Here is a 27,817-nt window from a genome sequence, read left to right on the forward strand (position 1 = left end):
GGTTCTAGAACTGGTACGTAAACATTCAAAGCTCCAAGTGATACAAGATGAAATGGATGTTCCCATGCATCCTTATGCATGTTTTACAGAAGATTACAATTCAGTAGAATCTTTTGTAAAATACACAGCGCAGAGTAAATGCCCTGACTTAGGCGTACAATTTTCTATCTAAACACCCTATGCAAAAATTCAGGCTTTTGTGTGTACCAAAAGAGAACAAATTAACTCTCAAGCACTTATTTTTAAATGCTGCTTTGAGAGATTTAGGCCCTTACTTTAGAAGCCCTATTCATGATTACCATGTGTACTGTATATCACATACATAAGTATTGATTTCAGAAAGCCACTATTTACATGTGGAAGTCCACACTACATGTAGATTGCAAGGGGGCGTGGTTTGGGTGGGTCCTACGCGGAACCAAAATCTACTTGTGTATTCCTCATTTCAGAAGAATGCAAGTGTATGCCCCAATATTTCAATGTCAAAATTCACAGCTGCTCCTTCCCATGAATAAGTTATTTAAAAGTGCTCAATTCGGTCAGTCCTTTACAGAAAAGATTAAAGGAGGTATCCTCCTTAATACCCCATTGCATATTTCCCCCTCCAAATGAAAAATATATAGCAATTGCAGCCTCTGTATTTAACTATGCAGAGTTCACATGTATAAGTTTCCAAAATGGCTGACACACATGTATAAATGCTGAAGTACATGTAAGTTCATGAGTTTCTTCCACATATATAATTGTAAGATAGATGTTCCCATTGCACATGCTACCACATACATGTGTATTCTGGCACATATTTTAGAAAAGGTTCTACATTGGCAGATCCTTTTCTAAAGAACCACTGAAATAGTGCACATCCCAATACCGACAATTCCAATCTCTACTTTCTATCTATAAAAGGTCTACACTTGACAATTTCTGCTAATTCTATTACTATATATTTTTTCCAGGTTGGAACTGAGTTTTATGTCATAAGACAGAAAAATAACTGTGACAGTATCGGAAAACTTCAGAATGGGACTGGATTGGTCAAACCAGATTCTGGTAGAGGGGATGGCATACCAATGAAAAACGCATTAAAATATGGTTCCATAAAATTATACTTCTCACAAGAAAACAGTGTTAACCTTTGATGCAGGGACAGACAATGAAGAAATATATACTACAAGCTGCATGCCCTTCATAGGCAAAATGTCACCAAATTAGCTCAGTGTGTCGGAAAGATCCTATTTAATTAAAGCTAGTAACCTGATTCTACTTCATCATAATAGCACTTGCAACACAATGGAAGGAACTTCAGTCCCCAAGGATTAAAACGAGATGGGAGGGGTTGAAGGCTGACAAAATGCAATTTAAAAATTCATGGACCACACTGTTCTAATTTATATATTATTCTTGCTTTATTTAATTCACCAAGATTTAATTAATCAAATCTATTTACAGGTTGTCACCATATTTGAAAACAAATTACTTCAGTTATGTTCAACTCAGTGAATTTGCTTGGCTTTAGAGCTGGCTGTTCCCTCTGAGGCAGACTTTACTATAACAGGGAAGGCAAAGTGTCCATTTTGTGTTATATGGTCTCAAATTATTAAGAACCAAACATCTTTTAAAGGCAGTTCTGCAAAAGGAATCCATGCAAATGTATATGCAAAATGATAGCATAATAAAAGGAATCCATCTCCACTGCCTACACCAATAGTTCCAAATCATATTTCTCAGTAGACCATTTTGAAACAATGACATGAAGCAGAGAACATGCAACAAAACAAAGATGTTTACACCTGTAATAAGTATTCTCCAGAAATAGCAGTTCACCAGACACACATTGGTCACATGACCACACAAGTTACCACACTAATGAATTCTTCCAGTTTTCACTACCCATAAGTGATAGTATTCATGCTGCTGCAGTGGTTCCACATATAGATCCCCAGGACACATATCCCCAAAATAGGATGATGAAGGGATTTTCTTTCTATGTAAAAATCCATTCACCAAATTACACACAAAGGATTTCCTATGTAAGGGCTGTCATCAACATAAAAGGAAAATAACAAAATAACAGTTAATGGATGGGAAATAGGTTTGTTAGAAAAATTCTGTTACTCCTTTCATCTTTTTTTCAAATACGGAAGAAAATTGGCCCTAGAAGGGATGGAGGTGGTTTTTAATCTTCCTCTTTTAGGGAAATGTATTGAGAATATGGAATTACATCAGGTCATGATTTTTTGTGATGAACAGAATGATTTAGGGTTTCAAGAGGGTTATGGGAAGAGAAAGTGTTAAACACTTATAAATGATATTCAGGCAGATGAGGGAAAAGATATCCTATTGCTCCTCTTGGATCTTACAATTGCTTTTGACTCAACCGATCGCTTTTGTTACTTTAAAGGTTACACACAATGGGGCAATTCTACAAAGGGTGCCGAACTTGGTGCTAAGAAATGAGCACCAGAAACAATAGCACCTACTGACGTTCTATGATGCAGGTATATGTCATTATAGAATAGGGGAACAGGAAGGGAGATATGCACCACTATACAGCCACAATCACTTACGCTATGCCAACAGCAGGCATGCTTGCAGCATTTTTGCACATAAATTATATATTCTATTCTATAAATTATATGCAAATCTGGTGATCTCACCCATTGCTCACCAATGTTGCGCCCTCATGTACACCCGCATACACATACACACACACATATACACAGGATCAGCAATGCCCGTGTAGGTTACAGAATAGTGCCAATAAACTCTACAAGAGTAGGGATGGCCCACGGGTTTACCACAAAAGAAAAAAGAAGCACTAGAGGCTTTCTATAGCTCCAATAGTGGTTTAAATAAAACTCCATAAAGGAGGAAAATTCCACTGAACAGAAGACAATATCAGTCTAACTGCTGTAAAAAATCCACCAGAGAACAACGCATTCAAGCACAAAGGACCCAACACAGATCCATGTTTCAGAATGAATGCCTACTTCAGGAGTCACTATACCTGTGCTTTATAATGTCAGATCTAACATAAAACAAGCATCTCAATGGTGGCAGTGTTAAGCAGTAAAAAAAAAACGGACTGAAACTTGCACCTGAGAAGGAAATGTGCAGTTGATCATTTTGTTGTTCAACAATAATAGTGTGCACTCTTTGGAAATAGTGCACACTATGTGGAAAGAGGGCGTACCCTTTTCCTGATAAGATATGTAGAGTACACAAGTTTGTTTGTGAACATTAGTCTGTGAAAGCTTGGTGGTTCCAATATCGGGAAAATGTGTACCCTCTTTCCACAAAGGGGGGGCACTTCTATAACTGAGTACATTTCATCATTTGGATGGGAGAAAAAAGGAAGGGTGCTTCTCAATACACTCCAACTCACCTGCAACACCTGTGATCATGGGCCCAATAGATGCCTTTTTTTCATAGCAGTTAAGCTATGGAGGTTATCACGGGTAGGCAGCCGCTAGGGAATCACCGCAAGCTGGAGAGGCGGCATCTGCCTTGGTGTACAATGTTTCACTCTCCCTCGAGATGCACAGGCCCTGGGTCAGCCTGCTCTTGTGATTCCAGTGTCTGAGCCAGTGGAGAAAGGAGGAGCACAGTCTGGTTTGCTCTCTACAAAATTACTCTCTGGCTTGAAGCTGAATGTGGCGTTTGGAGCAAAGGTAACTTTAGAGAGTTCCAAAACAAAGTACCTTCAGGTATTAACCACTGGGGAAAGTCTGAACTTTAAGGATCAGATGCCTTTGTTATCAACTCAAAAGTCTGAGGTGGTTAATTTGGAGACGTGGGCTGCAATCAATAATATGGGTAAAGTCATTTCCAGAAGATTTGATTTTCTTGTAGAATAATTAGCAGGTCTTTCTGAGACAGTTAATGAACAAAAGATTAATATATCTGATTATGAGAACCAATTATATGCTTTTGAATTGAAAATTGAAAAGATTGAGACTTTGAATCTGGTATTGATTAAAGATCATATGCTTCTTAAGAAGAAATTTGAATTATTGAAGAACCAGTCCAGGATGAAAAATCTTTGGCTTACTAATTTTCCACAATAGACTGGACTATCCACAGAAGCTATGTTAAAAATATATATATATGGTTGATATTCTGGGGATTCCGTCTGCCTTTTCACCAGTTTTAAATCAGGTGTTTTATATTCCTCCCTCAAGATCTGAATGTGACGATAATCAATCATTGGGATTAGATTTATCTAAAGATAGTTTAAATGAGTTAAATGCTAATGTTCAAATTACTTCTCTTGTTTCATTTACTTTGGTAGCAACATTTGTATCAGAATGTTAGAGACAATATATTGAGATTGTTCTTCAGGAATAGAACTAAAGGTTTTCTAGGTCATATTGTCAGGGTATATCCCGACAATGCTAAGAATGATCAGAAGAGGCGGAAGCAATTCTTGTTATTTCAGCTCCGAGTTCTTCAACTTGGGACACGGTTTCTTCTTAAATTTCCCTACAAATATGTCATTTGGTATGATAATTCTAATTTTATTTGTTTTAACCATCTCAGTTGATACCTTTCTTAGTAATTACAGGTTTGCTTCACTGGATGGGAAGAATCTGTCAGAGATGCCACCTGTTAGTTCCTCATAGATGTCGGCACTACATTAACACTGTAGCTTTTGGTTCAGCTTGCTTGCAGGTTTTCTTCTTTATTATGAGCCCCTTTTACAAATCCATGCTAGTGATTCCTGGTGCGGCAAATGCGATGCAGCCCATTCGATTCAAATGAGCTTCTTGCATTTGCCGCAAAGGAATCACTACTGTGCTTTAGTAAAAGGGGCCCTAAGTTTCCTTTATTGCTAACTCACCTTTATTTTTGTCTCTGCTCCCCTATATAGTGGATTTTAATCTTGGAACTTTGTTAATTTATAGAATTTCTGCTTTTTTACATCTGTAATTTTAGTTTGGTCTTTCTGTACATCTTCCGTTCTTGTTGTTTTCTGGTGTTTTTTTACGGGAGATTTGGACTCTCTTTGTTGCTCTTAATCTTATTTTTGTCATCACCTCAACATTTTCTGTCAAGTATGGCATTATTATACTTGTAAACTCAAAATCCAAAAATCAGAGCTAAAGAGCAAAAAATCTATAAACTATGTAAAGAATGCTCTTATTACTAGGTTAAAGACAGAGGACTTCAACTTAATAGTAAATTAATGCAATTTAAACAATGGAAACTTCAAGAGTCTAGGGTGCCTACTGAGATGGTCTACCCCTTAGCAGACTCATCATCATCAGTTTCAATAAAACCTCCGAAACCAACCACAGTGTAAAAGCCTCCCTACTGGAGCATTCTTAACATAGTTTCTAGATTATTATACTTGTGTAATTATAGTTAATTGAATAAAAAAATAAAAACATTTCATGCACAAATGCCCCAATTACATATGCACGTGTAATTAAAATGACACGTGCAAATTTAGGTGTTCACCCAATTAATTTATTTATTTAGATTTTGCTCACACCGTTTTCAGTAGTAGCTCAAGGTGAGTTACATTCAGGTACTCTGGATATTTCTCTGTCCCAGGAGGGCTCACAATCTAAGTTTGTACCCTACGCAATGGAGGGAAGTGACTTGACCAAGATCACAAGCAGCAGCAGTGGGATTTGAACTGGCCACCTCTGGATTGCAAGACTGGTGCTCTAACCACTAGGCCACTCCTCCAAATTTGCGATCACCAATTTAATTGAACAAGCCAATTAGAGCTGATAATTGGGTGCTAATTGTCAATTATAGCCACTAATTGTCCTTAATTGAAACTTACATGTGCATTTTTAGTCATGTGCATGTGGCTCTAAAAAGGGGACACAGCCATGAGAGGGTCATGGGCGGATCTGGGGCATTCCAAGAATTTATGTGTGCTGTTATAGAATAAGGGGCATGTGCACCTAATTTAGACATAAGTATTTAGTCCAGGGTTTATTTGGTATAAATTCTCACATCTAAAGTTGGGCGCCAAGTGTATTATGGAGTGGAGGAGTGGCCTAGTGGTTAGGGTGGTGGACTCTGGTCCTGGGGAACTGAGTTCAATTCCCACTTCAGGCACAGGCAGCTCCTTGTGACTCTGGGCAAGTCACTTAACCCTCCATTGCCCCAGGTACAAATAAGTACCTGTATATGTAAGCCGCATTGAGCCTGCCATGAGTGGGAAAACGTGGGGTACAAATGTAACAAAATAACAAATATTCTATAAAAAGCACCTAACTTTCAACACTGTTTATAGAATAGCGCTTACTGTGTTGATTTTTCAGTGCTATTTATTTGGTCCTTGGCGTCTTTTAAAATGTTATAGAATGAGGGAATAGGGCACACTATTATCAGAGAACAACAAAACAGAAAATGTTTTGGTTTTTCTACTCATTTTCATTTGGTAATGTCACGCAATGACATAGGATATGTTGTTCATATTTCCTATGTTGTTGCAAACGACAGTCCCTACCACATGATTAACGTTGGAGAAAGCGCCAGTCTTACGATTCCTCTTATGGAGAGTTTCAGAAGAAGAGGGAATGAAATACCCCTGGGCCAATAAAGAGCCGTTTCACCTTTATGTCAATGTGGTCTTAGGGAAAATGCTGGAAACACAGCTGTCTAATTAAAGGAGGAAATCAGAAACTACCACGACTAGGAACTTGGCGTATGTGTGGAAAACAACACTATTATGATAAAATTTGGTAATCACTGAAGCCTGAAGTTCAAAGATTCCACGGACTGAAGTAACTACCACCAAAAATTCAACATTTCAAGTCAGGTAGAGCAACCCAAAGGAATCTAGATACTCAAAAGGGTTTTCATCAACTGGATGAGAAACACCGGTTTCTCAGGAGTTTAAGGCTAGCTTATAGCAAACCCTCCATGAATATAAGAACTAGATACTGACCTCAGGGATCCCAAAACTACAGCTTGTAGGCCAGGCCCAGGGGAAACCTGCTGTGAAGAATTAAGGTTCACTGAGGTTGTGGCCAAAATCTGAAGGATGCACTTAAAAATGTAGATAGTGTTCAAGCACTTGTTCCATGGGGCACAGAAAGGCATAGGATCTTGCTTTCATATCAGAAGACCAACTGTTTCTATTTAACAGCATTGGACTTCCAGTTGGATTTGCTTCTAGGAGTTCACACACCTTTTTGGAGAAACTTACTAGGTTCCCCCTCAATATCCAGGCTGTAAGGATCAGAGACCAAGATTCCCATTGTCTATGTGATTAGTTGCTAATGTTTCCAACTTGGAGGCCCTATTTATTAATTTGTGTTAAGGTTCTGCAGTTACCACAAAACCACAACACTAGCTGTTGGTGGCATCCTTAGCATTTTCCCATTGTTTTAACATAGAGAAAAATTATTTAAACGCATGTTAAGGCAGTCATTTGAGATGTGCATAAATCAGTACTTAACAGTTATTTTGCATAAACATCTAAGTTCCCATTTTACAATGTTGGGATATGCACCTAAAAAACCCAAGTACATGCAAATGGCAAGCGGACATGGTCTGAGTGTGTTTTGGGTGAGACTAGGGCGTGCCTAGAAGATACATGTTTATTTCCCATTTCAGAATGGGAACAAACATCGATGTCAGGATTTAAACCTGCTACCAATCATGTATAGATTTTGGCAAGCAGTGCTCCACTGGAGGGATTAGAGCAGGTTGCCCCCTTAATCCCCCAGTGCTTTTTGTCCCCACCCCCCCCCCCCCCCCCCCAAAAAAAAGCCAAGCTGGCAAGAGATACCAATCTCTGCGACAGCATCAAGAAAATACACGTTTATAATGACGTTCTGACCCGAACATCTCAATTACGACTTCTACGTCTTCTAAAATGCAGCTGTAATGAATGGTAGATAAGACGCAGTTAGCTATACCGCCTCTACAGGTAGCACTGACTGCTCTCTGTTATCTGCCACGTTATCTGCTGAAGTCCTTGCACATTATGTGCTGCATGGTACTTATCTCTGTATTAATTGTAAGCTGCACCCCTCACCCATTTCCCACTCTTTCTACATTAGTTGTCATCACATGATAATTTTCACATTAATTACTAAGATGTCATGCTGTTAAGGAGGGGAGTTTCTGGGCTCTTCCACAATACAGATGCTCTCCTGGAGTGCCTGAGTGGCCTGATTTAACTGTAACCGCAGGGAGATATGCCATGAGAATTACATAACCCAGTGTTTCCCAAACCTGGTCCTGGAGGCACCCCAGCCAGTCAGGTTTTCAGGATACCCACAATGAATATTTATGAGAGAGATCTGCATGCAGTGGAGGTAAGCGACGGTAGTCTGTAGTGGACCTGGAATATGGAAAAGAAGTGAAGGACAGAGTGAGGTACGAGTGACCATGAGATCTATCGAACGGATGGTCAACAGTAGAACGATCCCGCAAGCAATGCCCCTATGAAAAGGCCACTAGTGTAGATGCATGACCTTGTACAGTTTGGTGGCTAGACTGTAGGACTTATCTGCCAAAAGAGTGGCCTCAAGAAGCAAGTCCCAATGGATAGTCCATTGCCACATTTGGGCATTCTCCTGACACCAAGGGCGGAAGCTGGTGCACCCTTTCTGTCAAGGTGGTACAATGCAACTTGATCATCTGTGTTTATGAGTACAAAAAATCTAAATAGGCAACCACTGCAAGTGTTTACAGTGTGTTAGATCGTCCCTATTTCCAGAAAGGAGAGAAGGAGAGCTGCCTCCAAGGTGACCAAGCACTGTAAATGGGATGACCAGCTAAGGAGCTTCCCATCATAGGTGGGATGTAGCCACCATCAGTAGCCTGCGAAAACAAGGAAATAGGAAAAAGCTGTCTCAAAGACAAAAATGAACAGAGACATGAACCAAATCAGAAAGCAAACGAGCCGTGGGGACACTTGGATTATCTTCCAGGGTCCCCTTTCGGTAGAGACCTCTGAGAAGCTAGGGTCTACTGGGAAATCCCATGTGAAAATGAGACATGGGTGGTACATAGACAGTGAAGGATATGTGGTCAAACAACCCCAACAGCCGCTGAGGTGCGACCCGCTGACGGGTCTTGACAAGTAGCAAGAGCGAGTCGAGTATCCATTTCCTGCAGGGGAATAAAATGGCTCATATAACTCTTTTTCTCCTCTGGAACCAATGGGTACAGGCAAGTCATGGCTCTTCCCACTCTCAACTCTGCATCCAGTAAGACCCATTCTACTGTAATCAGGTCCTGAATGTCTGGATGCATCAGGAAGGCCTTAGAAGGACCTCTAAGACCCCTCATGTTCAACAAAGATGGAACTCCTGATGCCAAAGCCAGTGCCTCAGAAATAAGAGGAAATAAGCTCCTCTTTATGAAACAACTTCAGTACTTTCATTTCATCCCCGTTCTCAGGAAGGAGCTCTCCCTCCTCTAACAGCTCCTTCAATGATGGCTCCTCTAAACAGACCGAGGCTACATCACATAAGGAAGAAGAAGAGGAGATAGCTTCATCTGCCCACTCCTGGAGGTCTAAAGATGATTTCTTAGCAGCCAGAGAGGCAGCGAGGTGAGAAACTGAAGCACCTTGCAGCAATTCTGACTGTTCCTGCTTCAGTAAATAGGCCTGGTGTAAGAGCAATATAAACTCCAGAGAAAACAAAAATCCGTCACTGGAACCTGAGGCTGTAAAATGTCAGTTGTGCTCAGACAGAGGATCTTCCTCACTGTCAATTGGCCCCGACAAAATGGGGCCTATTCCTGTGCTTTCCTGCATCAAACTGCACAATGGCACTGCCGGAGAGAGCCTGAAGTCTCCAGCATATTTGGATGCTGCACCAAATCCAATGATGTGCTGCCATTGACCATTTCATCTGCATACCGCAGGATTCCTGGCTTGCATGCATGGCAACGTCCCAACACTGAACAAACAAACAAAACAAACACTGGGCCTTCAGGTTGACACAGCTGAAGGCGTTCTACAAACGAGTTGTTCAAACAGCGGGTAATATAACCTGATTGTTTATTCCACATCTCTGTCAACTTATTATCTTGCTGACCTATAGGAGTCCCTTGACCCCTGATGCAGGCGTTCGTCAGGCGTTTGTACGCCGAAACACGGACCGTGTCGGGTCTCCATTATAAATAAAGAACTACATTTTTCTCAATCCTGAAGGCCCAGTGTTTGCTTTGTTTGTTTGTTTGGTTGCTTGCTTTTGTATGCTGTATTCCCTCTCTTTTGTGATTGTAAACGTCCCAACACTGGCCAGTGGGTCCCACAGCGGGAACACAGCTTAACTGTCCCTACGGGAGTTGATATTCACCCCGATTGTCACAAGCGCACACAACACAATCCCAAGTGGTGATACTTCCCCTATATTAAGTCGAACTTACAGCCTTCCAAGCAGTTCTGAGTCAAACTTTAGTCAGACTTACCACTGCCAGCTGCCCCCCCCCCCCCCAAGCTCACAGTCTCCACAAGTCTTACCCCAGATGAGAAAGGATCAGGACTAATACTCTGTCCCACGTTCTCCAGTAAAGCTCTTTCCTTCTCTTTTTGTTTTTTGTTTTAAAAGGTAGTTGTGCTGGAAAAGGAGAGCTCCACAGGAAATAAGCGACAGGTGAAGGGAGGGAAGAAGTAAATTCACAGAGCACCAGAGACAAGGACCTGAAGACCTCCAGATATGACTCTGCAGACTCAAACCACCTGCAAAGCTCAACAGGGGACCAGTTGACCAAGTGCAGCAGGAGCAAATCACTTGGAACCAGAGGCTGAAAAGTGTATCCAAACACCTGCTGGAGATAGAAAATACCAAGGAGCTGGACTGGATGTCAAGTGAGATGCCTCAGCTCAGTTTTCAGTTCTCTATCTCCACCTGGTTGATGGACACAGCTATCCAACAGGTTCTGGAATAGTGGGAAGCTACGTAATAGAATGCAAAATTACCATAGGATGCTTCAGCGCATCCCACAAAGAAGCCCTTTTAAGCTTACTGCAGCTTAGTAAAAAGTTCAAATTAATTACTATGCAAAGACAGTGGAGGGGGGATTAAATACATTATATAAACCATTGCAGAATTTTATAATATTGTGTACTGAATTCCTCCAAGAGTAGTCTATATTTTAACAACTATACGCACTATTATATTAAATTAGTTACAATTTTACGACTGAAGTGCACAGTTTCATTCTCAGTTTTTCAGTTTGTATTTAGGTAAAAATCCCTGCTGCACAGCCTTAACATTACAGTCAACCTTGACTTGATGGACTAACTGAAGGTCGGAGGTGTCTGTTAAACTGAACAGTCCATTAAATCGAAATGTCCTAAAAATTAAATTTATGCAAAACCAAGAGTCTGCTATATATTAAAGTTTATATTTTGAAGTGCAATACAATCAGTTTTCATATTAAAAACCACAAATTCAGCTATGACCGTCTAAAAATTAAATGTCAGCCCTGTTGTTATAATACACTGTTGCCGGTAATTTATGCTTAAAACAACAGAGAAGTACTGAACTTCATATAACTTGATGAACTTCCAACTTGTCCATTACATACCAAATATGTTAAATCAGGGTCCATTAAAATTGAGGGTTGACTGTACTCATGAACTAATAAAGTATACTGTAACCACAATATAACCTATCCTTTTATACTTTTTTATATCACTGGAATCTATCTTTTCAAATTTACAAATTTAAGTGGAGTGCTTTTCTCCTCACATTTATGCACAATAATTGTATAAACTTAGTAGTTCAGCATTCTCATTTAATGAGAAAATAAAATTTTCCTACCTTTATTGCTTTTATGACTCATTTATTTCACCATTGCTTTTCTCTTGATCCCAGAGTTCTGAGATGTATGTCTTTCCTGTCTAGTTGTATTCATCTCCTTTTCTTTCCTGATTCATTTTGCACTGTTTCCTTTCTTGCATTCTTTGTTCTCTCATTATTGAACTGTTTTTCTTAGCACTTTTTTTTCCATTTTTTAAAATTTTTCTTCCCCCATCTTAATATATAAAATCGTTAGATGCAGATAGTACTCTTTATCATAATCAGTTCTTGGTAAATCTCTGTCTGTTTCATACGAAACTGCCCTTTTTTCCTCCCTATACTTTTAGGCTAAATCCTATTACTGCCTCAGAGAGAGACTATTCTTCAATTTGGCTACCCTGGTCATATTCAATGCTCTTCTTTTATCCCAGATTGCTTCTGTCCCTGTAGCTGTGTTAAAGTTCATATCAAGTTTATTGCCAATGGAGCATCACAGTCCACCACCCTTCCATGTCTTTTCATTGCTGTGATTAGGGTCATATATAGAGCTACTCCACTGGCTGAAAAACCATCATGACCCTTTGTGCTTAAGTGATCTCAGTTCTGCTCTCTTAATAAGACATCCTACTCAGAAATCTGTGATGGACTGGTTAAGTAACCCCTTCCCCTAAGTCTTCATTCCATTCTCTCAAACCCTCCCATAATATGTAATGTCCATATAATATGAAACAGTGTACTGCAGATTGGCATTCTCACCCAGCTTATCAATGGTGGTAATTAAATCTGATGGAACAAATGAATCCAAGTCAGCATCCAGAATTCCCAAGGGATCCAACTGGGCCACATGATGTCCACGAATCTGAAAGTATAGGTTATGAAAAGGAAGAGGAGGGAGGAGGAGGCAAAGAAGAGAAAATTTATGCTGCTAAGTTTAAATACAGTAAAGGAAAACCTCACCAATATTTGTGTGCCAAACAGTTTGCTCCCTCAGTGAATCATCAAAAAAAAAAAAAAAAAAGACTACATCAATGCTGAAGGTCAAAACTTGCCATGCAGTGCCCTCAGATCGGAAAACAAGGAGAAATGCCCTAAATGACTAGCCCTAAAACTTGCATACACTAATGGGTACTACTCCATTAATCTATGACCTTGATAATATAATTAGATAAATTATAATTACTGTTGAACTAATTTAGGGGCTTTCTAAGTGACAGTTTAAAATGTTTTCCTGCTTACTTATCCTTGCTGTTTCTTTTCCTATCCCATGACTTATATTTTTGGGTCGATTCTATGAAGCACGCCAAAATTTAGGCATCAAAATGCAGCATGCTGAGCATAAATTCTGTAAGAGCATCTGGGCGCTCAGATTCCATTTTAGAATACTAGTGTAAGTCACCATTTACGTGCTAACATTTAGGCATGCCCACTTACACCAAAGTCAATAATAGGCATAAATATGTGCACTTAAATGTAACATATTAGTGTACAGATGCAAGTATTCTATGTTTGTAAATGTCTGACACACCCATACCCTACCCATGTGCCTCCCCCTGTTCAAGCATCATTGCATTTTTACACTATAGACTAGGTTCAGTAAATGGCGCTGAAAAAATACGGCACCAAAATAAAATTCATGCAAATTTCTATTCTATAAACGGAACTCCAAGTTGCAAGCCATTTACAGAATAGTGCTTAGAGCCGATTTCCGGCCCAAACCAAAACCTGGTATAAATCCTGGTGCACAAATAAGGCGCAGATCCCCAGTATTCAGTAATACTGCAAGCCTCCTTAGTGAATGCCCCTGACCTGCCCATGCCCTTCCCATGACAATGCCTCCTTCTGAGTTGCACACTATAAGATTTTCACATGGATCTTTATAGAATAGCACTTAACAATATGCCCATGTAAATCAAAAATGTTGCCAATTAATGCTGATAATTGGCTGATTAGCCAATTTAGTTGTGCTTTCATCTCACGATAGCATGCAATTTTGCACACCATTTATAGAATCTAGGAGTTTGTGACTTGCATGTTCATATTATAGAATACCACTGAGTGCACACCCAGCACTTACATGTATGAATTCTATAATCTTAGCATGTAAATGATGTTAACATTTAGGTGCTAAGGTTATAGAATTAGGGGGTTAGGGGGCAATTCTACAACTTTATTTAGACACCCCTAGAATGCACGGTAGAAACTTATTCTTTAATAGAACCTGGGCACACAGTTTCAATTACAGAATACCAGCATAACTCAATATTGCCACACCTAACATTTACACCCTCACAGTTACACTAGCCATAGACTAGGTACAGGTTTGAGCACCTAAATGCGGCACGGACACATGTAACTTACAGTATTCTGTAAGTCACACACATTAAGTGGGAGCTCCACCCATGCTCTGCCAATGTATATGCCCCTATTGCATTTAGGTACTATGCAGGTTAGGCATAATGTTACAGATTAGCGCTTAAGTGCCATTGTTACTGGCATGTATAGCAGAAGTTATTTCTGATAACTTTTCTTTTAATTTTCTACTTTATTGTATACTGTTCTCTTGGTATGAGTTGTTCACTCTTGTATATCAGGGCTGTCACCCTGCTGTCATTTTTATGACTGCTATGTTTGATGTTGAAACTCTTTAATAAAAATTAATGAACTGAAAAAAAAATCACCCTTTTAATGTTATGGCACACACATGCACATTTGTGAAAACATTGCTGTTCTTGACTGAAGTATCTAAAGTAGGATATTATAACATACAGTGGGGGAAATAAGTATTTGATCCCTTGCTGATTTTGTAAGTTTGCCCACTGACAAAGACATGAGCAGCCCATAATTGAAGGGTAGGTTATTGGTAACAGTGAGAGATAGCACATCACAAATTAAATCCGGAAAATCACATTGTGGAAAGTATATGAATTTATTTGCATTCTGCAGAGGGAAATAAGTATTTGATCCCCCACCAACCAGTAAGAGATCTGGCCCCTACAGACCAGGTAGATGCTCCAAATCAACTCGTTACCTGCATGACAGACAGCTGTCGGCAATGGTCACCTGTATGAAAGACACCTGTCCACAGACTCAGTGAATCAGTCAGACTCTAACCTCTACAAAATGGCCAAGAGCAAGGAGCTGTCTAAGGATGTCAGGGACAAGATCATACACCTGCACAAGGCTGGAATGGGCTACAAAACCATCAGTAAGACGCTGGGCGAGAAGGAGACAACTGTTGGTGCCATAGTAAGAAAATGGAAGAAGTACAAAATGACTGTCAATCGACAAAGATCTGGGGCTCCACGCAAAATCTCACCTCGTGGGGTATCCTTGATCATGAGGAAGGTTAGAAATCAGCCTACAACTACAAGGGGGAAACTTGTCAATGATCTCAAGGCAGCTGGGACCACTGTCACCACGAAAACCATTGGTAACACATTACGACATAACGGATTGCAATCCTGCAGTGCCCGCAAGGTCCCCCTGCTCCGGAAGGCACATGTGACGGCCCGTCTGAAGTTTGCCAGTGAACACCTGGATGATGCCGAGAGTGATTGGGAGAAGGTGCTGTGGTCAGATGAGACAAAAATTGAGCTCTTTGGCATGAACTCAACTCGCCGTGTTTGGAGGAAGAGAAATGCTGCCTATGACCCAAAGAACACCGTCCCCACTGTCAAGCATGGAGGTGGAAATGTTATGTTTTGGGGGTGTTTCTCTGCTAAGGGCACAGGACTACTTCACCGCATCAATGGGAGAATGGATGGGGCCATGTACCGTACAATTCTGAGTGACAACCTCCTTCCCTCCGCCAGGGCCTTAAAAATGGGTCGTGGCTGGGTCTTCCAGCACGACAATGACCCAAAACATACAGCCAAGGCAACAAAGGAGTGGCTCAGGAAGAAGCACATTAGGGTCATGGAGTGGCCTAGCCAGTCACCAGACCTTAATCCCATTGAAAACTTATGGAGGGAGCTGAAGCTGCGAGTTGCCAAGCGACAGCCCAGAACTCTTAATGATTTAGAGATGATCTGCAAAGAGGAGTGGACCAAAATTCCTCCTGACATGTGTGCAAACCTCATCATCAACTACAGAAGATGTCTGACCGCTGTGCTTGCCAACAAGGGTTTTGCCACCAAGTATTAGGTCTTGTTTGCCAGAGGGATTAAATACTTATTTCCCTCTGCAGAATGCAAATAAATTCATATACTTTCCACAATGTGATTTTCCGGATTTAATTTGTGATGTGCTATCTCTCACTGTTACCAATAACCTACCCTTCAATTATGGGCTGCTCATGTCTTTGTCAGTGGGCAAACTTACAAAATCAGCAAGGGATCAAATACTTATTTCCCCCACTGTATAATTCTACTACTGGAATGGAGAAAGGTGGAGTGCCACAGGGATCGGTACTGGGACCGGTGCTATTTAATCTCTCTATATAAAACGCACCTCCAACGTTCTATTGAAGCCTCTCTTAGCAAAGTGAAGGGGGTGAGATCGCATTGTGTCTGCCCCGCCCACGCGTCAAACGTGATGACGTCGAGGGCGGAGCTATGACACAACCAATCGCATCGCTCGGCAGCGAAGCGTCAGGGAAGGAGGCGGCGCTCTCGACATCTAGCCTTCCCTTTGCTGTGTTCCGCCTTCTTCTGACGTCAAGGATGACGTCAAAAGAAGGCGGAACACAGCGAAGGGAAGGCTAGACGTCGAGAGCGCCGCCTCCTTACCTGACGCTTCGCTGCCGGAACAGCCACGAAGGTAAATTTAAAAACAAGAAAAAACAAAAAAAACGCATGTTGGGGGGAGAGAAGAGGGTGGCCAGTAAACTACAACAATGGGAGCGGGAGGGCAGGGGAGAAACCACAGCATGGATGCGAAGGGGGGGGGAAAGAGGCCGGCCCAGGCTGCCACATGGGAGAGAGAGGAGCATGGATGCGAGGGGGGGGTCATGGAAGGGAGAGAGGGGACTTGCTGGAAAAGGATGAATGGAGGCGGCAGGGGACAGAGGAGCATGGATGGGCATGGGTTGGGAGGGCAGGGCTCAGGGAGAGAGGGGAATTACTGGAAATGGATGAATGGAGGGGGCAGGGGACAGAGGAGCATGGATGGGCATGGATTGGGAGGGCAGGACTCAGGGAGAGAGGGAAATTGCTGGATAGGGATGAATAGAGGGGACAGATGGGCATGGATGGATATGGATTGCAGGGCAGGCCTCAGGGAGAGAGGGCAATTGCTGGATAGGGAAAATGGAGGGGCCAGGTGACAAATGAGCATGGATGGGCATGGATTGGAAGGGCAGGACTCAGGGAGAGGGGAATTGCTGGATAGGGATGAATGGAGGGGACAGATGGGCATGGATGAATATGGATTGCAGGGCAGGCCTCAGGCAGAGAGGGGAAATGCTGGATAGGGAAAAATGGAGGGGCCAGGTGACAGAGGAGCATGGATGGGCATGGATTGGAAGGGCAGGACTCAGGGAGAGGGGAATTGCTGGATACGGATGAATGGAGGGGACAAATCGGCATGGATGGATATGGATTGCAGGACAGGCCTCAGGCAGAGAGGGGAAATGCTGGATAGGGATGAATGGAGGGGGCAGGTGACAGACAAACATGGATAGCCATGGATTGGGAGGGCAGGGCTCAGGGAGAGAGGGGAATTGCTGGAAAACGATGAATGGAGGGGGCAGGGGACAGATGGCCATGGATGGATATGGATTGCAGGGCAGGCCTCAGGCAGAGAGGGGAAATGCTGGATAGGGATGAATGGAGGGGGCAGGTGACAGAGAAACATGGATGGCCATGGATTGGGAGGGCAGGCCTCAAGGAGAGAGGGAAATTGCTGGATACGGATGAATGGAGGGGCCAGGTGACAAAGGAGCATGGATGGGCATGGATTGGAAGGGCAGGACTCAGGGAGAGGGGAATTGCTGGATAGGGATGAATGGAGGGGGACAGATGGGCATGGATGGATATGGATTGCAGGGCAGGCCTCAGGGAGAGATGGGAATTGCTGGATAGGGATGAATGGAGGGGGCAGGTGACAAAGGAGCATGGATTGGAAGGGCAGGACTCAGGAAGAGGGGAATTGCTGGATAGGGATGAATGGAGGGGCCAGGTGACAGAGGAGCATGGATTGGACTCACACTTTCACTCTGACTCTCACAGTCACTCTCACATACACTCTCCCAAACATACACACTCCGAGGAAAACCTTGCTAGCGCCCGTTTCATTTGTGTCAGAAACGGGCCTTTTTTACTAGTATATTTATAAATGATATGGAAATTGGGACAATGAGTGAGGTGATTAAATTTGCACATGACACAAAACTATTCAAGGTTGTGAAAACACATGAGGACTGTGAAATATTGCAGGAAGACCTTATGAAATTGGAAGACTGGGCATCCAAATGGAAGATGACATTTAATGTGGACACATGCAAGGTGATGCACATTGGAAAGAATAACCCGAATCATAGTTACTTGATCCAAGGGTGCACCTTGGGGGGGGGGGGTGGGGGGGAATCAACACTCAAGAAAAATATCTAGGTGTTGTCGTACATAATACGGTGAAATCTTCTGCTCAGTGTGCGGCGGCGGCGAAAAAAGCAACAGGATGCTAAGAATTATTAGGAAAGTGATGGTGAATAAGACCAAAAATACTATAATGCCTCTGTATCACTCCTTGGTACGACCTAACCTTGAGTATTGCGTTCAGTTCTGGTCGTTGTATCTCAAAAAAGATATAGTGGAATTAGAAAAGGTTCAAAGAAGAGCAACTAAAATGATAAAGGGGATGGAATTCCTCTCATATGAGAAAAGTCTGAAGAGGTTAGGGCTCTTCAGCGTGGAAAAGAGACTGATAAGGGGAGATATGACTGAGGTCTACAAAATTTTGAGTGGTGTAGAACACGTAGAAGTAAATCGCTTTTTCACTTGTTCGAAAAGTACAAAGACTAGGAGACACGTCCAAATCCGGGGGGCAAAACCATATTTTCAAAAAAAGATGGACATCCATCTTTCGTTTTGAAAATACCATCAAAGTCGTCCAAATCCAAAGACATCCTTAAATTTGGACATCCCTAGACATGGACGTCTTTGACTTTCGGTGATTTTCAAAACCAAAGACATCCATGTCAAAAACATCCAAATGCAAGCCATCTGGACGTGGGAAGAGCCAGCATTTCTAATGAACTGGTCCCCCTGACATGCCAGGAAACCAACCGGGCACCCTAGGGGACACTGCAGTGGACTTCATAAAATGCTCCCAGGAACATAGCTCCCTTACCTTGTGTGCTGAGCCCCCAAAACCCCTCCAAAACCCACTACCCAAATTGTACACCACTACCATAGCCCCTACGGGTGAATGGGGGCACCTATATGTGGGTACAGTGGGTTTGTGGTGGGTTTTGGAGAGCTCGCTGTTTCCTTCACAAATGTAACAGGTAGGGGGGGTATGGGCTTGGGTCCACCTGTCTGAAGTTTACTGTAGTACCCACTAAAACTGCTCCAGGGATCTGCATGCTGGAACAAAATAATTTTTTAAAGATGTTTTTTGAGGGTGGGAGGGAGTTAGTGACCACTGGGGGAGTAACGGGAGGTCATCCCCGATTCCCTCCGGTTGTCATCTGGTCATTTCTGGCACCTTTTTGTGCCTTATTCATAAAAAAAACACGTCCGGTTGAAAACGTCCAAGTGTTCGTCATGGACGTCCTTGCTTTTTTCGATTATGGGTCAAAGATGTCCAAGTGTTAGGCATGCTTAAGTCCCACCTTTGCTACGCCTCCGACATGCCCCCTTGAAATTTGGACGTCCTTGCCTATCGCCCTTGACAAAGCAAACAATAGCGAAACAGGCTCCTGTCGGGTGGGCATTAATCTCGGAGACCGGATTAAGTTCTATAAGTGAAGCCTGAGGGGTACAACAATCGTTGGATTGAAAGTAACACAAGAACCCACAGCTTCCAAGGATAATTGAGATAAGTTTATACTTGTCCTTTTTCATACCGCTTTATTTTGACTTCAACAGTATAACTAATATTGTAAGGAAAGACTTTAAACCCCGTGAATGCACTAGTGAAAAAATCACAATAAAAAAAGAGTGATGATTAGAATGCGATATCAAAGCATATATATTTAGAATTTAATATAAGGAACTTCACAGCAAATAATTCTAGTGCACCACTGGAGGTTGGGGGCAGTCGATGATTACATTTCGTCACGAGCACACAGGCTCATTAAAAGCCAGACACATACAAGTGTCGCTGTGACTGGATGAGACGCCCTTTTTTCAAGATATTGCTGTTGAGCCAATTAGCTCTCCTTTTTCAATTTGTGTATGCTACAATTACTTTAAGGCAGAGCATAGCCATTCATTTTTCTTTTTGTATTTCTGGGATAAGCAGCATAAAATGTATTGTACTGTTCTGAGATATTGTCAGGTACTTGTGACCTGAATTGGTTACTGTTGGAAACAGGATGCTGGGCTTGATGGACCTTCGGTCTGTCCCAGTATGGCAATACTTATGTACTTCTATGCACTACAGTTAAGCTCCCAGAGACTGAACTGGTGATTTCAACATAAGAGTCCTGGACAGCCCTCAGGGGAAGCGACCGTGTGATTTGTTTGCGGATTTTTTTTTGGAAGCTGTGTCCTAAGTCTTGTGAGTCAAGACTGCTCTCCAGCGGAAGCCAGCATATTTTGGTGTTAATTCCAAACCTTAAAGGAACTGATTATAAAGTGGTATTGCATACTTTAAAAAGATTACAGTCTCTGCTTAAAAACATAAGAGTAGCCATACTGGGTCAGGCCCAGTATCCTATTTTCCAAACAGTGGCCAAGCCAGGTCACAAGTACCTAGCAGAAACCCCAATCGTAGCAAGACTCCATACTACAAATCCCAGGGCAAGCAGTTGCTTCCCATGTCTGCCTCAATAGCAGACTATGGATTTTTCCTCCAGAAATTTATTTCAAATCCTTTTTTAAACCCAGATACGCTAACCGCTGTTCCATAGCATAACTATTCATTGAGTGAAAAAATATTTCCTCCTATTTGTTTTAAAAGTGTTTCCTTGTAACTTCCTCGAGTGTCCCCTAGTCTTTGAACTTTTGGAACAAGTAAAAAAATCGATTTACTTCTACTCGTTCTACACCACTCAGGATTTTGTAGACCTCAATCATATCTCCCCTCATCCTTCTCTTTTCCAAGCTGAAGAACCCTAACCTCTTTAGCATTTCCTCATAGGAAAGGTGTTCCATCCCCTTTATCATTTTAGTCGCTCTTCTTTGAACCTTTTCTAATTCCACTATATCTTTTTTTTTGTTTGTTTCATATTTTTATTAAGGTCTTTCAAAACATAAAACAGAAAGGAAAAATCAAACGATAACAACAATCCATGGCAAATAAAATAAGCATAAATGAAAAGACAGAACATTATCAGCATTCCATGACAATACCCTTAGACAATCAGCAGTTATACAGTGGTCAGTTAGTGCTATTAGGATCTTGACAAAATAAATCTAAATGAGCCCAAGTCTTTAAGACAGACTTAACTCTCCGGTGTTTATGGGCCAGAATTGTTTCATATTTTCTAATCACGCACACGTAATCATTATAATTTAGATTCACATTATTTTTCCAGTTTGAAACAATTAAGTGTAAAGCAACAGCTAACAATATATTGAACAATTTCTTATCGGATTCTAGGATAGAGATGTTAGGAGAAGAGGCTCGCAAAATCACAACTTCGTAAGCGAGCACTGTAGACGCAGGCAAATGAAAAATAAGACACATTTTAGCCCAAATGAGTCGCCAGTACGCTCTAACGTTCTTACAGAAAAAGACCATATGTGCTAGGGATCCATTTTTTTCTTGACAGGGCAGGACCAGCATTTAAAAGTCAACACTATAACTTTTTTGAGATACGGTGACCAGAACTGAACGCAATACTCAAGGTGTGGGCGCACCAAGGAGCAATACAAAGGCATTACAGTATTTTCGGTCTTATTCACCATCCCTTTCCTAATAATTCCTAGCTGCCACAGACTGAGCAGAAGATTTCAGCGTATTATGTACAATGACACCCAGATCTTTTTTCTTGAGCACTGACCCCCAAGGTGGACCCTAGCATCAAACTGTGATTCGGATTATTCTTTCCAATGTGCATCACCTTGCATTTGTCCACATTAAATTTCATCTGCGATTTGGACGTCCAATCTTCCAATTTCCTAAGGTCTTCCTACAATATTTCACAGTCCACACATGTTTTAACAACCTTGAATAGTTTTGTATCATCTGCAGATTTGATCACCTCACTGTTCCAATTTCCATATCATTTATAAATATGTTAAATAGTATCAGTCCCTGTGGCACTCCACTGTTCAGTCTCCTCCATTGAGAGAAATGACCATTGAACCCTACCCTCTGTTTTCTGTCCAATAACCAATTCCTAATCCACACCAGAACCTTGGCTCAGGAACTTTATCAAAAGCTTTCTGAAAATCTAGATAACACTACATCAACCAGCTCACCTTTACCCACATGTTTATTCACGCCTTCAAAGATATGAAGCAAATTGGTGAGGGAAGACTTCTCTCGGATGAACCCATGCTGACTCTGTCCCATTAAACCATGTTTCCTATATGTTCTATAATTTTATTCTTTATAATAGTTTCCACTATCTTGCCCAGCACAGACGTCAGACTTACCAGTCTATAATTTCCCTGATCACCCCTAGAACCCTTGGTGAATATAAGTTTACTTATTTCCCTACCAACCCTGGAGTGTTCTGAGAGAGTTTTCCCTAGGCCTAGAGTGGAGAAGAGTATTCTCCTTACTAACCCTGGAATGTTCAGAAAGAGTTTCCCCTAGGCCTAGAGTGGAGAAGAGTACTCTAAAGTCCAGCACAGTGGACAGGCCTCATCCGCATTACCACACCTGACCAGCAGGAGGTGACAATATGTATTTTTTTAAAAACCCTGCAAAAGGAAATAATTTAAATAAACTTTAAAAATACATATAAAAGTCTAGAGATATTACCTTGTAATAGTTTATTGTGAATCCAGGTCCACCGGTTTTACCAAATCTCTTGGAGACTACCGCTGAAATCATTAATTAGCTTTCATACCATGATGACCCAGGAATGCTTTAATTACTTAAAAATAAATCTTTGGGTTTTTATTTTTGTTTTTACAAAAGATACAAAGTTTGTTTATCTACTAAAGAGATAACACGTGTCCACTCACCTGATATGCCCTGATCAATAACTGCACAGCCAGGTGATCCTCTACCAGTTTCTCTGCTTTAGCTGGTGCCATTGCCAGCCCTTGGCTCTGAAATTGTGATGATCTGCTTTCCAAGCTAACCAAAGGAGGCCTGTGAAAGGCTTCTCCAGGAGGAACTCCCGCATTTGCATTACGAAAAAATACATCCCAAGACTTAAAGAGACGAAAAAGGAATGAAATTATTATTTATAGAAGATGAATACATGATCCAAAACAGGTCATAATCAAGGCTTTAATTTACACTACAATAGAATCTGAAATGAAACAGTGTACCTAAATTCTGCTACACATCAGATTTGTCCATTAATGATAAACCAAACCAACCTAAGGGCCCTGTTTACTAAGCCGTATTATAGGCACGCTAGTGTCTTTAACATGCATTAACCATGTATGCGCGTTAACTGTGTATGTGCCTACAATATCCCTAGAGGCGCCTATACAGTTAGCGCGTGTGCTAATTGTAGGTGCATTAAAAACGCTAACGCGCTGTAGTAAACAGGGCCCTACATTTTTTAATACAGAGTAATAGACCATGTGGATAAAGAGGAAAGCAATTGGTACACTATATCTTGATTTCAGTGAGGCAACCAATTCTTTCTCAAATAACAAGCAAAGAAAATATTATTTAGAAGACACTAGAAATGTGTATTCGGTTTATAGCTTTGGCTTAGAACATTTATGTAAAAAAAGAATGTACATTAAATTGACTCAACATGCATAACACCTCTAAATTAAAGTTGATTTACATACATTACAATTATTTTGTGTTAATCAAATTTTATATGAAAATGATCCAAAAGTGAACTGAAAATATTTTCATGCATACCCTTGGAACACACTGCCATTAGGTATTACAAAATTGGTTAGAAATTCAAACTCAGGGAACAATTATTATTGTTTTGGTGTTAAGCTGGGAGTACATACCAAATAGAGTTCTGCCTGGATTAACCTATTTTGATTACTATTCAATTTTTTGTAACTTTTTTTTATTGTTGAACTTTAGATTACAATACAGTATACATGAACAGAGATCATACAACCACAATAAATTAAATAAATTACACAATATTTACTTTAATGACTCTTCGTGCTATTACCCTTTCCATCCCTCCCCTTACCCCATGATAAGGAGGACAAAGCCGTAGCGGAGAAATTAAACGAATTCTTTGCTTCGGTCTTCACCGAGGAGGATTTGGGGGGGACACCGGTGCCGGAAAGAATATTTGAAGCGGGGGAATCGGAGAAACTAAACAAATTCTCTGTAACCTTGGAGGATGTAATGGGTCAGTTCAGCAAGCTGAAGAGTAGTAAATCACCGGGACCTGATGGTATTCATCCCAGAGTATTAATAGAACTAAAAAATGAACTTGCGGAGCTACTGTTAGAAATATGCAATCTGTCCCTAAAATCGAGTGTAATACCGGAAGACTGGAGGGTAGCCAATGTTACTCCGATTTTTAAGAAGGGTTCCAGAGGAGATCCGGGAAATTATAGACCGGTGAGTCTGACGTCGGTGCCGGGCAAGATGGTGGAGGCTATTATTAAGAATAAAATTGCAGAGCATATACAAAAACATGGACTGATGAGACAAAGTCAGCACGGATTTAGTGAAGGGAAGTCTTGCCTCACCAATCTAATGCATTTTTTTGAGGGGGTAAGCAAACATGTGGACAATGGTGAGCCGGTTGATATTGTATATCTGGATTTTCAGAAGGCGTTTGACAAAGTGCCGCACGAAAGACTCCTGAAGAAATTGCAGAGTCATGGAATCGGAGGTAGGGTATTATTATGGATTAAGAACTGGTTGAAAGATAGGAAGCAGAGAGTAGGATTGCGTGGCCAGTATTCTCAGTGGAGGAGGGTAGTTAGTGGGGTCCCGCAGGGGTCTGTGCTGGGTCCGTTGCTTTTTAATGTATTTATAAATGACCTAGAGATGGGAATAACTAGTGAGGTAATTAAATTCGCCGATGACACAAAATTATTCAGGGTCGTCAAGTCGCAGGAGGAATGTGAACGATTACAGGAGGACCTTGCGAGACTGGGAGAATGGGCGTGCAAGTGGCAGATGAAGTTCAATGTTGACAAGTGCAAAGTGATGCATGTGGGTAAGAGGAACCCGAATTATAGCTACGTCTTGCAAGGTTCCGCGTTAGGAGTTACGGATCAAGAAAGGGATCTGGGTGTCGTCGTCGATGATACGCTGAAACCTTCTGCTCAGTGTGCTGCTGCGGCTAGGAAAGCGAATAGAATGTTGGGTGTTATTAAGAAGGGTATGGAGTCCAGGTGTGCGGATGTTATAATGCCGTTGTATCGCTCCATGGTGCGACCGCACCTGGAGTATTGTGTTCAGTACTGGTCTCCGTATCTCAAAAAAGATATAGTAGAATTGGAAAAGGTACAGCGAAGGGCGACGAAAATGATAGTGGGGATGGGACGACTTTCCTATGAAGAGAGGCTGAGAAGGCTAGGGCTTTTCAGCTTGGAGAAGAGACGGCTGAGGGGAGATATGATAGAAGTGTATAAAATAATGAGTGGAATGGATCGGGTGGATGTGAAGCGACTGTTCACGCTATCCAAAAATACTAGGACTAGAGGGCATGAGTTGAAGCTACAGTGTGGTAAATTTAAAACGAATCGGAGAAAATTTTTCTTCACCCAACGTGTAATTAGACTCTGGAATTCATTGCCGGAGAACGTGGTACGGGCGGTTAGCTTGACGGAGTTTAAAAAGGGGTTAGATAGATTCCTAAAGGACAAGTCCATAGACCGCTATTAAATGGACTGGAAAAATTCCTCATTTTTAGGTACAACTTGTCTGGAATGTTTTTACGTTTGGGGAGCGTGCCAGGTGCCCTTGACCTGGATTGGCCACTGTCGGTGACAGGATGCTGGGCTAGATGGACCTTTGGTCTTTCCCAGTATGGCACTACTTATGTACTTATGTACTTATAAAATGTCATGACAGACAGCAAAGCTGGCTTATACATGCAAGCAGGAAGGCACCCACACATGTGCAGTGGAGCATGTCTCGCTCTCCATAAAGCTCTGTTAAGCTTGTTATCAAGTTCCATACTGGGCAACGCAGTGTTTACCCAGTTGTGAGAATTAATGGCCTGCTTGTCCTCGGAGAAAAAGGAATACATTCATTGCTAGTTTCACCCAAAGTACAGTCAGCCCAAACATTAAGTGCTGCACTTGATGGTAATGATAATTTTCTTTCCGTTAGTAACAGCAGATGAATCCAGAGACTTGTGGGTTATGACCATCTACCAGCAGGTGGCGATAGAGAGCACTGAACTGAACTCTACCATATAGGATAGTAGCTTTCTTTTCAGTTAGTATTTCTCATAACAAAGCAGAAGGAAACATTTCACAGAAGCAAGGCATGAACAAGAGAACAACTTTAATCAGAAAACACAAGTCTGTTTCTCTATATAGGTTTGTTATAATTTCCTAAGAAGGCTTTAGCAACTTTTGTTGCTAGGAAGATTTTACGGACCTGGGGCTGCCGTGGACGTCACCCTGCTTGTCCTCGGAAAAGCATCATTTGCGCACAAAAATTATAGAATACTAACACATGTTTGAATGTAATATTCACATGCATAAGTGCTGGTTGGGCACTAAGCAGTATTTTACAAGACTAGCATGCAATATGTACAGTGCGCAATGGGAGCATACACAAACGCACAGCATGTGTACCTTATAGTTAAGTGCTAAAGTGCAACATTTACACTAACATTTATGCCTGTCTTTTACATGGCATAAGTGATAGTGTCTTAATGTTGATGCACAAATGCCAACTTACACTCTATTCTATAACAGGATCGGAGTACCCTGCATTTTAGTGCCCAAATTTTGATGCTAAAATGCAAGGTACTAAGTACAAATTCTATAGTGGTATCTGTGCACCCTGATTCCATTATAGAATAGACTGTAAATTGGCATTTGTAAGTCAACATTAAGACACTATCACTTACACCATGTAAAAGAGGTGTAAATGTTGCACTTTAGCATGTAACTTACAGTATTTTATATGGCACACATGTAAGTGCTAGTATTTTATAATTTTAGCATGCTAATGGCACTTACATGTAGATGTTACGATTACAGAATTAGTGGGTGAATGTTGTTGAGATGAACGTAAAGTTCTATCTAGGCAGTACGGAAAGAATAAAGGAATGCTTAAGTAAAAAAACATGATGAGTAGTGATCATGGTGGAAAGGGATACAGAAAGCTACTGGAAGCTAGTGCTCAGCCTGAATGAGAAGTATGACATGATCAAATTTCCATTTATTACGGAGCAGTTTAACAGATGCGCTCTGAAAAAGTTGCAACCTGCTTCGTTGGTAATTAATAATGTCTTGATAAGAGTTGCAATAATCCAGTTTTGAAATTACAAGCATAAAAAACAAACGTCAAAAGGACTGAAAATCCAGAAAGGAGCATATGGAATGGATCTGTTTAAGGGCATAAAAACACTTCTTGGTAACATTTGATATCTATAGATTAAAATTGCATATTATGTTGACACTGTAATGTAGTATACGCCATACCTTGTACTATTATTTGAATATTTTTACTGCTATAATAGTCTATTGTCTATGCTTGACTTATTTTTGCTATACACTGCAATTCCTTCAAAAAGGTGGTAAATAAGTCCTAATAAATAAATAATAAAAGTAAGAGGATTATCCAAAATGACACCAAGAATCCTAACTGATTGTTTCAGAGATAAAGAAGTTCGAACAATAGTGGTGACCAAATGTTACAAAACGAGAAGAATGTACAGAAAAAATAAT

At 41.2% G+C, this 27,817-nt stretch overlaps 1 protein-coding gene across 1 annotated transcript in view; it reads right to left on the bottom strand.

Annotated features, from left to right (window-relative positions):
* The window catches only part of OGDHL (oxoglutarate dehydrogenase like), a 260,916-nt gene that overhangs the window by 186,504 nt on the left and 46,595 nt on the right, over nucleotides 1-27,817 (bottom strand). The window contains exons 3-4 of the mRNA XM_030203286.1: nucleotides 22,979-23,170; nucleotides 12,492-12,594 (exon numbers count right to left, since the gene is read on the bottom strand). Coding sequence (XP_030059146.1) covers nucleotides 12,492-12,594; nucleotides 22,979-23,170 — 295 coding nt within the window. The remainder of the gene's footprint in view (nucleotides 1-12,491; nucleotides 12,595-22,978; nucleotides 23,171-27,817) is intronic.

The sequence above is a fragment of the Microcaecilia unicolor genome, chromosome 5 (assembly GCF_901765095.1).
Source record: "Microcaecilia unicolor chromosome 5, aMicUni1.1, whole genome shotgun sequence".
Lineage (NCBI taxonomy): Eukaryota > Metazoa > Chordata > Amphibia > Gymnophiona > Siphonopidae > Microcaecilia > Microcaecilia unicolor.